At 38.1% G+C, this 17,870-nt stretch overlaps 1 protein-coding gene across 6 annotated transcripts in view; it reads right to left on the bottom strand.

The window, feature by feature from the left end:
• The window catches only part of Setdb2 (SET domain bifurcated histone lysine methyltransferase 2), a 72,923-nt gene that overhangs the window by 20,175 nt on the left and 34,878 nt on the right, over positions 1 to 17,870 (bottom strand). For 2 of the 6 annotated variants that reach the window (XM_048800905.1, XM_048800906.1), the window contains 3 exons: positions 15,454 to 15,791; positions 13,862 to 13,950; positions 9,568 to 12,769 (listed from right to left, as the gene is read on the bottom strand). In XM_048800905.1, coding sequence (XP_048656862.1) covers positions 12,634 to 12,769; positions 13,862 to 13,950; positions 15,454 to 15,791 — 563 coding nt within the window. In that variant the 3' untranslated portion in view covers positions 9,568 to 12,633. Of the gene's footprint in view, positions 1 to 3,507; positions 3,630 to 9,124; positions 9,290 to 9,567; positions 12,770 to 12,936; positions 13,020 to 13,861; positions 13,951 to 15,453; positions 15,792 to 16,071; positions 17,836 to 17,870 lie in introns of those variants that run through there. The other 4 variants (XM_015484277.2, XM_015484276.2, XM_048800908.1 and 1 more) reach the window with 4 other exon arrangements.

Genomic DNA, 17,870 nt, shown 5'->3' on the forward strand with positions numbered 1-17,870 from the left:
AAAAAAAAAAAAAAAAAAGACAAGACCAACTATGGATGGAGATGTGGAACAAATGAAACTCATAGACATTGTTGGTAGATGTGTAAAATGATAACTTTTTTTATTACCAAACTCAGGGCCTTTTGTACTGTAAGCAAGTATTCTACCACTGAGCTATCTATTCCTAGCCCTCAATTTTCCTTTTCTATTCTTTTTGAGACAGGGTCTTCCTATGTTTTTCTTTTTTTTTTTTAATATATTTATTTTTTAGTCATAGGTGGACACAATATCTTTATTTTTTATTTTTATGTGGTGCTGGGGATCAAACCCAGCGCCTCATGTATGCTAGGCAAGCACTCTACCGCTGAGCCCCAGCCCCAGCCCTATGTTGCCCAAGCTCTTCTCAAACTTGTGGTCTGAAGCAATGCTCTTGCCTCAATCTCCCGAGTAGCTGGGACAAGCATACACCACCTTGCCTGGCTCTAAAACAATAACTTTTAAAGTCAAAAGCACACTTATTTTATGACACAGCAATTCTACTGCTAGATATTTAGTCAAAAGAAATAAAAGCATTATTTCCACATGAAGACGTATTATCATAATAGTCTCAAACTGGAAATAATACATGTCTATCAACAGATGAACAGATAACAAATTGGGACATATTGATACAATGAAATACTATGAAAATATAAAAAGGAAAAAATACAGTCATCCCTCAATATCCTCTAGGGAATAATTCCAGGACTTACCCTCATTTAGATACCAAAATCTTCCAGTGCAAAGTCTCTTATATAAAATGGTGCAATATTTGCATATGACTTATGTATATCCTCCCATATACTTGAAATCATCTCTAGATTGAATACAGCATCTAAAATAATGCTTTGTAATTAGATGAAATACTATACTGTTTTTGTTTTTGAGACAGGACTATGGACATATGCCACCATGACAAACTTCAAAAATTACTGAACAATTTTGAAACTCATAAAAGGCCTAAATTGAAGAGACAGACCCTATTTTTTTTTAAATACTTTTTTTTTAGTTGTTGATGGATCTTTAATTTATTTATTTAGATGTGGTGCTGAGAATTGAACCTAGTGCCTCACACATGCTAGGCAAGTACTCTACCACTGAGTTACAACCCAAGCCTGAGAGAGATCCTATTAATGGATAGAAAGATTCATATTATGAAGGATCTAATTTTACCCAAATTCATCTATAAATTAAATACAACTCTAATCAAAATTCCAATGGGAATCTTTGTGAAATCTGAAAAAAAAAAAAAAATCTCAAAGTTCAAAGCACCAAAATAAGAGCCAAGGCTTATTTTATTTTTCTTTGAGGTACTAGGGATTGAACCCATAGCCTTCAATGAACTAGATCCTTAGTCCTTTTAATTTTGAGACAAGTTATCACTAAGTTGCCCAGGTTGGCCTCAAACTTATTATCTTCCTGTCTCAGTCTCGCAAATAGCTGGGATTGTAGGCATGCACTACTGTGCCCAGGTAAGAGCCAAGACTCATGATAAAGCCATAATAATTAAAACTCTGTTGCATCAGCTCAGCAATAGCACCAGAAACAGATCCTTGCAAATGAGATTTGATACTGCCAGCATCCTGGGTAAGCGTAAAAGTTCTAGAATTAGACTCCTGAGAATTTTGGCTGTCATTTACAGTTGTGGGACCTTGGGAAAGTGACAATCTCTCAGTGCCTCAGATGTTTCACCTTTAGCTTAGGGAGAGTAATGGTTGCAGTGAGGATTAACATTTTAATGTAGGTAAAGCTCCCAAAACATTACCACACACATACTAAACAACAGTTATCATTACTTTGAGATGTTGTTTTTACTTAAAATAAAAAATAGAAGATATACATTATTCATGAATGATGGTATGACAGCTGATGTGAATAATGAATGGTGGTATGACAGCTGGTGTAACTTGGTGGTGGAGTGCTTACTTATCATAATGGGTTCAATCCCCAGAACCACAAAACAGACAGACTGGAAAGAAAAATTGTCAATTATATGGAAAAATAAAATTAATTTCTACTTTATGTAATAATAATATTCCAGTAAAATTAAGAAACTAATAAGAAAAGCAAGATTTTAAAACTTATGGGGAAAAAAGGATCTTAGCAGAAAACAATTTCTTTGGTTAAAAAAAATCTCACCAATTCTATAAAGGAAAATAATTATGACTTTAACTGAATTATGAACTTCTGACAGAAAATGCCATAAATATAATTAAATAACAAATAATAAAGCTTTACTATTTTTAATGAATACATATAAGCAAAAACAACATCTCAAAGATAAAACATAAAGCCTACCAACACCCAATGCACAGATATAGAAAATACAATGGACCATAAGCAGGAGAATTGATAATGCAATCCCCAGGAATGAGGGAGTGCAAGAGAGATACTATTTCGGGCCGGGGTTGTGGCTCAGTGGTCAAGTGCTTGCCTAGCATGCATGAGGCACTGGGTTCGATCCCCGATATCACATTAAAAAAAAAACAAAACAACAACAAAAAAACAAACAAACAAATAAGATGAAAGTATTGTGTCCATCTATAACTAAAAAAATTTTTTTTAAAAAGATACCATTTCATGTGAATTGAGGGGGGAAAAAATGATAACCTCATAATATGAAGTACTGGTAAGGATGAAGAGAAAAATGCTCTGAAACAATAGTGGAAGTCAAATTTGCTACAATGTCTTTGGAGAGTAATTTGGTAAATTTAGTGAAGTGAAAACACCACTTCTCTGTTCCCCAGCAACTCCACTCTTAGCTATATTCCCTAGACAGAGAATTCTCACATGTATGAGGAGACCTAGATAATTGTTAGTCATAGAAAGAAAACCGGCAAAATCTAAATGCCCATTCACAGGTGAACAGTGGTCACGCAATGAAACACTATTTAAAATGAAAGACTTACAACTATGTTTAGCACCATGGATAAATCTAAAACAAAATTATATCTGGGTGGAAGGTCTACAGATGTCTGTTATAGTTGAAATCTTTCATTAAGTTTTTTTTTGTGTGTGTGTGTGTGTGTGTTTTACTGGGGATTGAACCCAGGAGTGCATTAGCACCTCCAGCCCCTTTTTAAAATTTTCATTTTGCGACAGGGTCTCCTCCCACTACACTGCCCAGGCTAGCCTCAAACTTGAGATTCTCCTGCCTCAGCTTCCCAAATTGATGGCCTTATAGGCATGCATCACTGTGCCCGGCTTCATTAGACTACCTTTGAAGAAGCTGCTTCATCATAGTTCTCTTCATGTGTTTGACAAGTTATAAATAAATAAAATTAAATGTAATCATAAGATAATAAGATCTGAAACCCTTTAAAGTTAGAAAACTATGTGCCACAATCTTCACTTAAAAGCCCAATGGCCAACTCTCCTTAGTCCTTGTATTCAAAGCACCATTTATCTATTCAGCACCATTTATTTATTCTGGTATGTCCAGTCCTAAAACGACTCATGTAGTTTCACGTAAGTTTTCAAGTAACTTACCAAACAACATTCATGAGCAGCTATATTCTCTGATTGTGCAAAGTACAGGACACTATACTCGAGATCTTTGGGGCAGAGTGCACATGTCCTTTTTTCCATCTTTTCTGCAACCTGAAAGATACCTATAAGTAACATCCCTGGTGAGAAATGGAAAAGTAGAATTTCGTCATCTGGACACATCCTCCTCCAGTCTTAAAGTAGAAGGCCAGGTCCTTATTTTTATAGTCTCAACTCCCCCAGAGACAAAAAATTGGGGACCCAAAGGGAAAAGTAACTTATTTTTTTAAAAAAAAAATTTTTTAGTTGTAGTTGGACACAATACCTTTATTTTATTCATTTTTATGTGGTGCTGAGGATTGAACCCAGTGTCTCCCACGTGCTAGGCGAGCGCTCTACCACTAAGCCCCAGCCCTAGCCCCAGCCCCAACTTATTTTATATATATTTAAATGGGTTAAAGAAAAAAAATAATTCATTTAAAATGTCTAAAAATGAGGAAAATCTTCATTCGAGAAACACAACCATGAAATTAAGCAGAAGCAAAGTTCTCAAAACATTGCCTTGCCCATAGCAAGCTCTCAATAATAATGACTGTCATTACAAATCAACAACAAGGATGTATTCAGGAAACAGTGCTCTGGTTAACTATCCATAACAAAACACAAATCATACCTCTATGTCATACTACATTCAAAAACAAATTCTGGGAGAATTAAAAAAGCAAATGAGTTATGTAACTTTGCGTGCTTTAACTCAACATTATGATTAGTCAGGAAAGAGACATAAAGGAAGGAATCAGTTTTGTTGTTTTTTTTTAGGAGAGGAAAGGAAAAACAACTAAGGGGAAAAAAGCTGGGAAGAGAAGGGAAGAGGCAGAGAGAGGAAGCAAAGAGCCAGTTGTTGGGAAGATTCCGACTAGAGTCAGTTAAAAGGCAAGTTTCTCTAATTTGTTAATTTGCTATTATTTTGGCCACAAGCATGAGACTTTGTCTTGCTCCTTGAAAATTCTCATCCTCTTATTCCTTTGTTTTTTCTACAGTAGAAAACTGCTTTTAAGATGAGTGCAGTGGGGCATGCATGTAATCCCAGCAACTCAGGAGGATGAGGCAGGAGGAACACAAAGTTCAAGGTCAGCCTGGGCAACTTAATGAGATTCTGTCTCAAAATGAAAAGAAAAAAGGCTGGTAATATAGCTCAGTGGTACAGCATCCCCAGTTCAATCCCTAACACTAGTCCCTCCCTGCCAAAAGAACCCAAAACTGAAACCAAAACCAAAAACCTTACAAAGCACAGGCTTCAAAAAGACAGTGTCAGGCAGTTACATTATTAGTGCTAAAATTCCCTAGACTATCATGTTTCCCACAATAATATGTGACACTCTGTTATAGTTTGGATCTAGAATGTCTCCCAAAGGCTTGTGTGGTGAAGGCTTGGTCCCCAATTCAGCAAGGTTCAGGGGTGAGACTTCTGGGAAGTAGTTGGGACATAATGGCTCTGATTTAATCAATGGATTAATTCATTGATGGGTTCATAACTGAATGGATTATTGGAAGGTGAGGACATGTGATATAGGGGTAATTGAGCAGAAAAAAGCCACTGTGAGAGCCCGTGAGTCTTACCTTGAGTTTAATCATTGGTGCTGCAGACACACTCCAGGTCAGTTCATAGCAGTGTGGTGACCACCTCTGTATTTTCACATCTCACTATAGGAGATGGGGCCTGGGTGGAGGAAGTAGGCCACTGGGGGTATGCCCTAGAAGGGTACATCTTGTCCCAGGTCCATTTCTTGTGCACTTGCTCTCTCCTCTTCCTGTCTGCCTGCCATGAGCTGAGAAGCTTTCCTTAGTTGGACCCTTCCAGCATGATGTTACTGCCTTGCCTCAAGCCTAAAACAAAGGAGCCAGCTCACCATGGATTGAAACTCTCTGAAACCATGAGCCAAAATAAACCCTTCCTCCTTTGTTTTTCTTGGGTATTTTGTCACAGTCAGAAACTAACAGAAGCTGAGGCTGGAGCTCAGTGGTAGAGTGCTTGCCTAACACGTATGAGGCACTGGGTTCGATCCTCAGCACTACTTAAAAATAAATAAAATAAAGGTATGGTGTCCATCTACAAGAGACATCTAATATACATATATTAGAAAAAACAGTGTCTGACAGAATATGCACCTACTCCTTATTGTATAAGAGTTGGACACTTTAATTAAAGGTCCTCTTTTCTGTGCACAGCTGAAGGTCACCTGCAGACAGGTGTGCTGCATGGGCTGATACCCAAGCAGGGCCTCCAGCACTCACTCTGGGGGCTCTGTGCCCCATCTGATCTGCACTCCTAAGTATTTGGGCTCCTAGGACCCTGGCATGTGAGAATACAGAGGTGGTCACCACACTGCTATGAACTGACCTGGAGTGTGTCTGCAGCACCAATGAATAAACTCAAGATAAGACTCATGGGCTCTCACAGTGGCATTTTTCTGCTCAACCACCCCTATATCACATTTCCTAAAAGATTTTAGCTCTTCTAGTTCATCTATTCTTCTAGACTGGAGGAAGGATGTAATTGGGGGAGTCTGTCACTTTGGGGGCTCTTACATAGGCAGGCAATCCTTCACTATCTTAACTCTCTATATACATTATTTGGAACTTCTGGACCAAGTACATTTAGACAACTTGGTCCCTTAGCCATCTGAACTCAGGAACTATGTAGATTCAGATAGATTGGATACCTGTAGGTGTGTCATGGGTGTTTAGGTTTTTAAGGACCAGCCCATTGGTCTCCATTAGTAGCTGAGGCTAAGAACAGTGAAGATCAGCAGAGCCCCCCAGAGTCATCCTAGCAGGTTTAGCAAGCCTGTGGACTCAACAGATTGACCTGACAAGATTATAGGATTTCAGAATTCTCAAGTATGGAACTGATCGGTAAAAAAGAGTCTGTAGAATGAAGCTGCAGAAAAATTATAAGAAACCCAAATCACAGCAATGCTCCAGACTCTCCAGCAACCTGCAGGCCCACCATACCTGGGAACAGCTTGCTAAGGCTTCAACTTCTATAGGCCTATCCTCCCCAATGCTCCTCTACCTAGAGCTGGTCTTAAGCCCATCAGACAAGGGCAATCCACCACCAGGCAGAATCTGGGTGTAGCCAGGTAGGTGGCCAAGGAACACATTCTGCCACTTAAGAATAAAGGAAACAGATGGAATGAGATCCACTAACCTTTAACATTCATTTAAAACCCTCTTCTAGTAGGATATATTGTTATATGGTTATATTGTTGCCCTAGTTTGGGGCCCTTTCTGAAAAATGCTACAGCATCTGTGTTCTGGGGGTTTGAGGCTGTCTATGCTTCCTGCTGAAGTCATTGTGGTTGATTTCTTGACTTGTAACTAACTGCAAATCCTGATTTATCACCAGGCCATCTCAGTGACTTTCAGGATGCTCAGCAGAAGGGGCAGCCCAGAACAGCTTCTTACTAAACAGTTTTTTTTTTTTTTTTCTGCTTAAATTACACTGTGTTTGTACTATCTGCAGTCAGCAAGTCTTGACTAACACTTAAATTCCCATGACTTGTGTGCACACTCATGTGTGTGCTGTTCTGGTGCAAGTGTGGAAGATGTACCTTGCCTGCTGTTTTCTGAGTCCATTCTGATAAGCTCATGTCCTTGCCTCTGCTTTCTCTGTCACGACTGTGCTCCAATCCTCCTGTTACTGCCAGAGTGATTTATATAAAACGTATAATCTGAGATTGAGGGTGTAGCACTTGCCTAGCATGTATGAGGCTCTGGGTTTGATCCCCAGCTCTATAAAAAATAAAGTGTCTATCTGCACACATATTCTCATCATCAACAAAGCAGAAGCCAAATTCCTTAGTGTTATAAACAAGCCCTTTCATTCTTTTGACAAATATTTGATGAGGACCTACTATGCCCTATACTACAAAGCAAATAGTTCTAGGCACTAAGAATATAGAAAAGATTAAGTGTATCAACATTCTTGGAACTTAAATTCCAGTGGCAAAGAAAGACATTAAGTAAAATTTCCCCCTCCAGATAGTGGTAAGTCCATAGAGAAAGAGTAGGAAGAGGTAATCAGTAGTCAAAGAGTGCATTTTAGACAAGATGGGCAGGCAAGGTTCAGGGAATAGGCAGACATTTAAGTGTGGTGGGAAAATGAAAATGGGACAATATGTGGATGAATTTTCCTTACTGAGGGAACAGCAAATATAAGGATACTGAAGCAGATTTGATAGCTTACTGGACACACAAGGCAGCAGGGGGTGGCAGTCATCAAGATGGGTAAAGTCAAATCAGAAAAGAACATGGGGTGAGCTGTAATGGGAGACAACTAGAACAGGAAAAGTGCCTTGCTCTAGGCCTGCTTGTATGAAAGGCTAGAAGAGAAAACAGGAGCCCAGTAGTCCAGACAGGAGACAACGGCAGCCTGGGCGTGGATGGAGTAATGGAAGTGTTTAAGAAGTAGTCAGGCATGAAACAGATTTTGAAGATAAAAGTAATTGGCCTAATTGATGTGTTGGATGGGGTATGGGGAAAAAGGAAAAGTGTTAAGGATACCACTAAGGTTTCTGACCTGAGCAACTGGATGAATGGGATGGGGAAATCTGGGGGCTGAACAAGTTTGCAATGTAGGGAAGACAAATTCTCTTAAGGATGTAGTCAGTTTGAGATCACTGCAGACATGGAAATTGGTTTAAAATCCTGGAGTTTGGGGAAGATGTCAGGAAAGAACATCATCTCTCTGTCTTCTCATTTTGCAGTCCATATACACACGTATTAGTTGAATGAAACAGTCAACTGGTTGGCTTATGGTTGCCATTTGTTTTATGGTTTGATGCTCTTGTGTCCTCCTCTCTGCCTGCATTTGCCTTTTCCACTTATGGCTGATTCTTATCCTTTAGAAAGTTAAGACCAGGCATCCCCTTCTCTAAAAAGCTTTCCTTGGACATCAGGAGAAATTAGGGGCCCCTCATTTGTGCCTCTGTGGTGCTGACTACTTCTAACTAAAGTTGCCTCTTAACATCCTCTGGAGTAGGGACTGCCTGGCTCGTCTTTATATCCTTATGACTAGCCCTGAGCCTGGCAAATCGCAGGAGCGCTACAGGTGTTGAAGGGAAGAGGCCCACTCAGAACACTCATTCAAGCTGAGGGCCCAGGAGGAGTGGAGCAAAGGAAATGGTGTCCAGTCATGTCCTCTATGAGGTCTTTCCCAGCCGCTTCCTGAGACTCAGCTGCTGGTAGCGTCCCTTCCCTGCGGCCTGTTTACTCCAGCTTCCCCGCAGCAGGGCAGCTCTCCTGCGGCAGGGTGGAATCTCACTTGGGAGTTTCAGTTTCCCTGAGTTTCGGTCGCTTGCAGTCAGTGAAGCAGAGCCAGGAGCACCTGGTCCACTGCTCCCCAGTGAAATGTCAGCAGGCCAGAAGGAGAATCAAAGCCACTGCAAGTGGCCGCACGCCGCCCTCCCCTTCTCCCTGGACCCGCTGTGCAAGCGAGCGCGAGTGCAGGGCAAGTTCGTCCTGTGGGTCCCTGGCGGCCCTGAGCAGGCCTAGAAGGGACTCGGGTCCCCGCGCGGCTGCCAGGCAGCCCCGGCCCGGCCGCCCGCACGGTACTCACCGGTGGGGAAGGGCAGCACGTCCTGCAGCTCGGGGTCGCCGGCCCGGCGCACGGACTCGGCCCGGGGCGGGGATGCGTGGGCCATGGCCGCAGACTGCGGGTCTCGGCAGCCTGTCGGCGGTGGCCGGTGGGCGCGCTCCCGGAAGTCCTGGCGGCGCAGTCGCTTCCTTAACTCCCCGGAGCCGCCGCAGGGGAAAGCTCGAGCCGAAGACCCAGGTTGGCTGTGGGGAGGGGGGTTTCTCGTAGTTTTCCAGGTCTAATGGTTATTTTGGTAGGTTAAACTACAACAATAACAACAAAACCCCAGAAACGACTACATATGCCAGTGCCCCTACCCCCTCCCACGGCCCCAGCTCAGCTGTTCTGAGGTTCTTCTGAAACTCGTCCACCATTTGGCCTAAATAGCCCTATCTTAAACCAACGCAGAATTAACCGACCCTAAATCCAGTTGCCAGGAGCAAGCCTTTATTTAGCACCCACTGGATACAGAGCACCACACAAGACGAGGTTTTCAGTGCATATAATAAATATACGTGTACACAACATAAATACATATATTAAATTATAACTTAAAATTAATAGAAGCATAAAAATTAATTTGCTGCAGAATTAAAGGAAAACTTCTGCAGGTCTTGAACTTGGTGAAGGTTTCTAAGCTGCAAATGCAAAATTGGGGTAACAAAAAATGTAATTTGGACAGTCTTTTGACAAGTATGAATGTATTATAGAAGAATGTCGTGGGGGTTGGGGGCAGAGGTGTTGCAAATGGGAAATGAGCAGACCCTAGGCACATGATTTTTTTTTTTTTTTTTTGGCTTTTCCCACAGGAGGATAGAAAAGTATGCCTTGCCAGGCAGAAAAGAAAACCCTTGAGCCCACAGGATTTCTCAGCAAAACAGCTGAGGCATGGTAAAGCAATCCAGGAACCTTTTCTCTCTTTCAGACTGCAATGTTCTCTTAATTCTGAAGAAAGCCCTATAATGTTAAGGGACAAAACAAACATACAAGGAAAATAAACAAAGCTGAGAGGACAGAGAATATGTAAGAAAAAAATAAGACATATGAATGCATGTATATGTATGCATATGCACACACACAGAAATATAAAATACTGCAAATGGGCCAATACAGGATGTTATAAAGAATATTAAAAGAAAAAAAGAGAATTCTTACAAATTAAAAATGAGACCATAAAAATCAAAAGTACTCTTCAGTATCTTCTAGGGTACTGAAGAGTAAGTTAAGTTCCTAGAAGGTAAAGCAGGAAGACAGAGCTGGAAATTAAGAGAACAGTAGAAAGAAAACCAGAGAACCAATACTGGAGATCTAACATTTTGGTAACAGGAATTCCAAAAAGAGATGAGAAAGCCTTCAAGAAATGGTTTCTGTACTGAAAAACAAGGTTTTAAGATGAAAAGATCTCATCAAACACCAGTAGAAGGATGAAAATGGACTCTGACCAGAGACAAACACTGGGACAAAATTAATCCTATAACTTCAAGAGAGGTAAAAATTCTATACCCTGCCGAAAATAGCAATCAAGAAAGTAAAATAAAGACATTTCAAATGTGCAGAGTCTCAAAACATTTACTTCTTATCTTTTTCAAAAGTTACTGGTGTCAGGTGTAGTGGCATGTGTCTATAATCCCAGCTACCTAGGAGGTTGAGGCAGGAGGACTGCAAGTTTGGGGCCAGCCTGGGCAACTTAGTGAAACCTTTTTCAAAAATAAAAAATAAAAAGGGCTGGTGATATAGTTCAGTGGTAAAGTGTACCTGGGTTCAATCCCGAGTCCAAAAAATAAAAATAACAAGCTATTGGAGGCTATGCTTCACCAACATAAAAGAGTAGACTAAGGAAAGGGAAACTAGAAACAGATCTGACATGAGAGACAAAGCAAATCTCTAGGGTACTGAAGTGAGATGCTAGCTGTAAAATAATTGAGAATGAAGCAGATCACAATTTCTGGAGAAACTTCTCAAAGAGGATAAAACTGATAGAATATTTCAGGTTTATGAATGTTAGATGGACTCCTAAAGCAGATCTTAAGGAAATACTGGCTGATCTATAATATTTCCTGCACAAAAATATTTGACTAAACTTCTCACTTTATTTTAGCATACTGCCTAAAATTCCTGCATCTTTATTGTAAATACACAGATTTCTCAACTTGACTCATCTGTCTATAGACAATTGGGTTTTAATTTTTTGGCTACTTTTCCTAGTTCTTGGTTTCCCAAGTTCAATTTTCATCTGGTTCAATATTTTTAAGAAACTGGGTCCCAACTTAAAATAGATTTGTTTGAAGGGTAATCAAACTAAACCCCAAATCAAGTAACAACAACAAAAAGACATAAACCCCTCAAAAAAGAAATCCCTTCCTATTTCCCATAATGAGGACTGAACCCAGGGGAGCTTTACCATTGAGCTACATCTCAATCCTTTTTCATTTCCGACAGAGTCTTACCCAGTTGCTTAGTCTAGCCTTGAACTTGTGTTCCTCCTGCCTTGGTCTCCATTTAATTACTCCTTTTCAAATTAATAGTACCACCTGGAAGTTCCTAGGAGCTAAATGTACTTTTTCTGTAAGGGATAAAATTAATTTTGATTCTTGGAGCTTCACAGTCCCCTTTTCCACTAGATGATCAGGGTTAGCCTACAGCAAAGTAGTTAACTTCCCCTTTTTTCTACAAAAACAACCAGCCATGCCCAGGATATACCAAGAGGCTGTTTTAGACTCTGAAGCTCAAAATTGTTGTTTTGTTATATTTTTGATGTGAAATTTTGCCCAGGATAATTCCTTCTAGTTTCAAGGTTTCTTTTACTTATAGTTTTATTCTCTTTAGAACAAAATATTCAATTTTCTCTAAGTTTCTATTCCCTCTTATCTTGTCTGCATTGAAGGAGTGAAGGGAAACTGGAAAAGAGGATTAATCTCAAAGAGTTGAATCAAAGAATTTGTCAAGGGCCGGGGATATAGCTCAGCTGGTATAGTGCTTGCCTCTCATGCACAAGGCCCTGGGTCCAATCCCCAGTACCACACTAAAAAAACCCAAAAAACAAAAACACCGAAGAGTTTGTCAGAAACTTAACTTACTGAAGAGTCTCTCCTCCCCAAATGATTGATGGGACAGTTTCACGGAGCCAGATATAGTTTCTCTTAACAAGTATTAAAATACTTGGGAGAATTGGGGTGTGTGTGTGTCAGTGGTGCAGCACTGGCCTAGCAGGCATGAGGCCTAGCACTAGGGGTAAAAAACAAAAACTGCACACATTGGGAGTACTATGTATAAAATTAGTTCTCACGTATCCCTCAGGTTCTGTTGCCCACCTTGTAGCCTATAATGATGTGCCAGGAATTAAACATTAATTTTGTAAGTAAATGTGAAATTTGGTCCTTGCAGGTATAAACTAAATAATAGTGATTAAAAAAGTAACTTAGAAACTACTGAATTCTATTTTTTTCTTAATATACAATTTGTAAATAAGTTATAAATTATACAGTGATATTTCATATAAAATATACATTTCCATTGTACTCAAGTAAAGTTGAACAGCAGTAAAAACAAGGATAGCCTGTGCATATGAAAATGTTCTTATTTTGAGTCTGGAATTTAATCAAATAAAATAGAAATACAATATGAATCCTGAAAAAAGAAAAAATGAGAATTACCTTGGTGTACAGCAACCTACATTAATTCCACTGATGACTGAGGATTCTTTTGCATGGCTCCAATTTGAACCTTATCTAACTTCATGAACAGGCATTAGTTACATATTTATAATATTTTTTTCCTACACTTATTAACCCCACATTGACAGAGTATTTCTTTGTCAGGCATAGTCCCAGCTTCATAACCATAATCCCACGTTAGTTCTGTTCTTGCTTTCACATACCTAGAAAGTAGAAATGAAAAATAATCATAACTACCTTAAATAACTATCAAATGAATCAAAATTGAATGTCAATTTACACATTAACATCAATAACCATCTTAATAATATGATCTATTTTCTCTCATTAGCACCCATCAGTTAGGAATGATTTTTTAAAAAATATTTATTTTTTAGTTGTAGTTAGATATGTATGTATGTATGTATGTATCTATTTTTTTTGCTGAGGATCGGACCCAGGGCCTCACATGTGCTAGGCGAGCACTCTACCGCTGAGCCACAATCCCAGCCCAGTAATGATCTTTTATTAAGAACAATTATTGGGGGTGCGGTTGTGGCTCAGCGGAAGAACACTCGCCTAGCATTTGCGGGGCACTGGGTTCGATCCTCAGTACCACATAAAAATAAATAAAGTCAAGGTATTGTGTCCAACTACAACTAAGACAAAATATTAAAAAAAAAGAACAATTATTTGATTATTTCAAATCTACTAAAATCCTAAGAAAGAAGGAATCTGTTAGTATCCATGAGGGAGGAAGTGTGTTTTGCAAATGTGAACCTATGTAAAGTAACAGATTGGGGACAATTATAAGATGAAGAAGATATAGCACTTTTTGTCATTCATCTCCCTCAACTGAACTGGGTGAGATCTTAAAACCTATCAGTAATTAATTCTAAGTGAGAATAGAATAGAAATTTCAAGTGTTCAAAATTTTATTGATTAGGAAGAGTTTGGGATAATCGAATATTCCAGAATACCAGATATTTGGGGCTATATTACACATCTTTATATATTTTCTATATAATTTCAGAATTAAATCATATCAGCAAAATCAATATCAAACCTGTTGGTGAAGAATGCCACCAATGGAAAATTTCTGTCACGTGTTTCTACAAAAACATTCTGTACCAAGAGATTTGGGCAACAACTATGCTGTTAAAAACAAACAAACAAACAAAAACACAGAGATTAGATATAGCACAAAGTTTGCTACCTTATGTTTTGCACTATTAGAATACCATTCTGTTTCCAACACATCTCACTGATTTTTTTCTTTTTTCTATATTACTATATAAAATACTAAAAGCTCATGACAGTACTATTAATAGAAACCCATGCAGAAAAGCCCTGTTTTGACATTCTGATATCCTGGTGATAGAAATGCAAAATGGTACTCAAAAAAGTGAGTAATTTGTCAATATTTATCATCACTATAAATGCACTTATCTTTTGATTCAACAAATTCATTTTTAAAAATGTATTCTACAGGTTACTCTGCATATGTACGTATGTATGTGTAAGATTATTCATGCAGCATTGGTTTTAAAAGTAAAAGTTTGGAAATAATGCTAATGTTTGCCTATACTTTGGTACATTGATATAATGCAATTCTATGTTGCTATGAACAAAACCATGCAAACCAAAGAAATGAGGTGTTCTCTCTGTGTACTGATATGGAAAGATCTCCAAGATATAGTGTTAATTCAAAAAGCAAAATATATAACAGTGAATATGCTATCCTGTCTGTAAAAAGGAGGGGACAAACAATACACATATATTTACTCATATTTGCAGAAAAATACCAGAAGAAAGCACAAAAAAGTCATAAAATGACTATCTTAGAAAGTGGAGTGGAAGCAGGTAAATGGGAGGAGAATACTTCTCAAGGTAGGGCTTTTTGAAATTATTTTTTAAAACAAAACAGTTTTCACAAAAAGTTTAAAATGAAGACTATATATAGGAATAGTGCGTATGAAAATAATTTATTTTTTCATAAAATAATTACTTAATAATTTTTAAATCCTAGTAAAAAACACCACCTTAGAAGAGGAGTCGTGTAAGCAGTTGATTCTCTGCTGAACAAAAAAACCATTTATCTTCATTCTAAGGTTTCTAACATGATGATACTCTTTTTATATTACCACCATTCTCATACTGTTCAGGTGCCCACTAGCTGTCATCTCAGCACACTTATGTATCACAAAATTCTCAAGAGATCAAATCCCTACAATATTCTGTGGAATGTCTGGCATTATTATTTAATTTCAATGATTACTTCCTGCCCATACATTTTTTTTTTTTTTAACTTGAGCAGATAAGTCAGAAACCTCTGGTATGTTTTTTACACACTATTTCTTAGTGTTTTTTTTTTTTTAAACAAATGTTTGGTATGTGTTAGGTAGTCGGAAGCACTTTATATTAATTCATTTAATCCTCATAATATAGTAAATAGTTATTATTATCCCCTATTACAAAGATAGGAAATGAGGCAGCAAGAACTTAAGTAACATGCCATGAACACCCAAGTTGGGTGCTGGACTTCTAACGCAGGTTGTCTAGCTTTAGGACTGTCTGTTAATCATATTACCCTTATGATTTTTTAAAGCATGGGGAAAAAAGTTGTTTAGAAATATGCATCTCAGTCCCTATACTCACATTAAGGAAACGGCCCACATTTCCTTCTTTTGTGGCATCCAGTAAAAAAACATTGCTTTTACTGGACTTCATTAGAGAATCAGATGAAGTATTCTTGGTATCACTTGTCAACTCTTCATCATGATAAACCTGCTGGTTTTTACACACTGGAGATTTTTCCTCTTGGGGCTTTTTTATTTGAACCTCAAACTCTTTAACATTTTCATTATCCAATGTGGTTGCCTGGTCACATCTGCCCCCTGGCAGAGTTTCTTCTCTACATGTAGTCATATCTATTACATCTGATTCAATCAGCTGATTGTCCTCAGAATCTTCAATTTGGTTGAATCTTGAGTTCTCTAATAGATATTGTCAGGAAAGAATTGTCAGAAAATTTACTTGGTTGAGTAATGGTGATGAGATTAACAATATTAATTAGATGCTACCTGTTATCATTATCATTAATCTTTACAATGTATTAAGGTAGGTAGTTTCGGTAAACAGATTTGCCTGACTCATAATAATGAGAATTGGGGTAACAAACTCAAATATGTTTGGCTCCTGCCTTCTTTCTACTACACAGCAATGACTATGAATCTACATGTTGCTTCCACATTACCATGTTTAATCTTTTTTTTCTTCAACTCTGGAATTTGCATTTAAATATAACAGAATGGAGGTTTAAGAAGCACTCTAGGCTTTTATGTGCCAATGAAAGGCCTGAGAAGTCCCCTTCAGAATCAGAATCACCCTCTACAAATCCCAATAACAACAAGTATGTACTACCAGGGATTGGTACATATTAAGTTTGGTGTTTTGCTAGATGACCACTCAATAATTACACTTTTACAAATAATGATACTTCAAAAGTAGAGAACTAATTAACATCCAATAATGGAATTTTTTTAGAGTATTCAAAAGTATGAATGCATGTAGGATGGAGTTAGTAAAATCACTTATTAAACAAACAAATAAACAAAAAAAGTCACTGTGTCATCTAAGTCAATCGTATAACAAAATTACATTTTGGCCAAAATGTCATAGAAGCCAAGATTAAATTGTGGTTACCAGAACCTGGTGTGGGGTGAAGGGCACAGAGAGAAGATGGTTAACAAGTTTGTGGGTGCAGCTGGATGAGAGGAATAACTTCTCATGTTCTACATAGTGCAGAATAATTTTGGTGGACGATAATTAAGTGTATATTTCAAAATAGCTAGTAGAAAGTATTTTTAATGTTTCCAATACAAAGAAATGATGTCTGAGGTGACAGATATACCAATCACCCTGATTTGATTATTACACATTGTGTACAAGTATTGAATGTCAAACTGTACCCCATAAATATGTATTTTAACATGTTAATTAAAAATAAAAACTTGTTGAAAATAAATTATATTTTTTTAAAAATTAAGACTCTTCGCGGTGGAGTTGTGGTTCAGTGGTACAGTGCTTGCCTAGCATCTATGAGGCACTGGATTCAATTCTCAGCACCATACATAAACAAATGAATAAATAAACTATATTTGGACTGCCTGCTTATATGCACTGTAGACATCAATGATAATGACAAAAGAATCAGAAGCAATAGTATTCATTATGGCTCATGTGCATTAAATGTTGGAATGCAATACATAAAAATGCCCTTTCTTGATAGAACTTTTTTTTTTTTTAAAGCTTCAGGAGTTTTTTTTTTTTTTTTGTTAGCCTTTATTTTTATTTGTTTTTATTTATTTATTATTTTTTTTGAGAGAGAGAGAGAAAATTTTTTAATATTTTTAGTTTTTGGTGGACACAACATCTTCATTTTTACGTGGTGCCGAGGATCAAACCCAGCACCTCGTACGTGCTAGCGAGCGCTCTACTTCTGAACCACAGCCTCAGCCCCTTGATAGGACTTTTCTACCAAGGAGCTGCCATGCCTCTTCCAATTTCTATCCTTTAATAGGTGGGGATTTAGGCTTGCAGATGCAAGGAGGCTCAAAGAAGAGGCAGCAATGGCTGTTCAGTTCTTCAAAAAGGACTCTCTCTCAGTAATGTCTCCTTACTGTGCGATCCATTGAAACATAAAAGTACCCAAACCCAGTTTTTGGTACTTAATATTATATAATTGTAATATTCACCATGGCAGAGACTGGTAATTCTGAAAGACAAGCACTCATCAGCGTTTTAGCCCTTTGCTAGACATGTTTGTCATCCTCTGTAGTGGTGTTGGCTAGACTACTGCAAAAGAGTGATGTGTCTTTATTTTTAAGACTTCAAAAGAGTGTCTCCTTTAAACAAACAATGCTTACAAAGCCACAAACACCACCTGTGGATCATGAAGGGTCAGAATTGTCCACCTTACTCCTACTGCCATGCATCAAGTCAATGTTGGCAACAAGATCAGAGGTCAGCAAATGTTTTCTGTAAAGGGGCAAACAGCAAATACTTAAGGCTTT

This window comes from Marmota marmota, unplaced genomic scaffold (genome assembly GCF_001458135.2).
Source record: "Marmota marmota marmota unplaced genomic scaffold, marMar, whole genome shotgun sequence".
Lineage (NCBI taxonomy): Eukaryota > Metazoa > Chordata > Mammalia > Rodentia > Sciuridae > Marmota > Marmota marmota.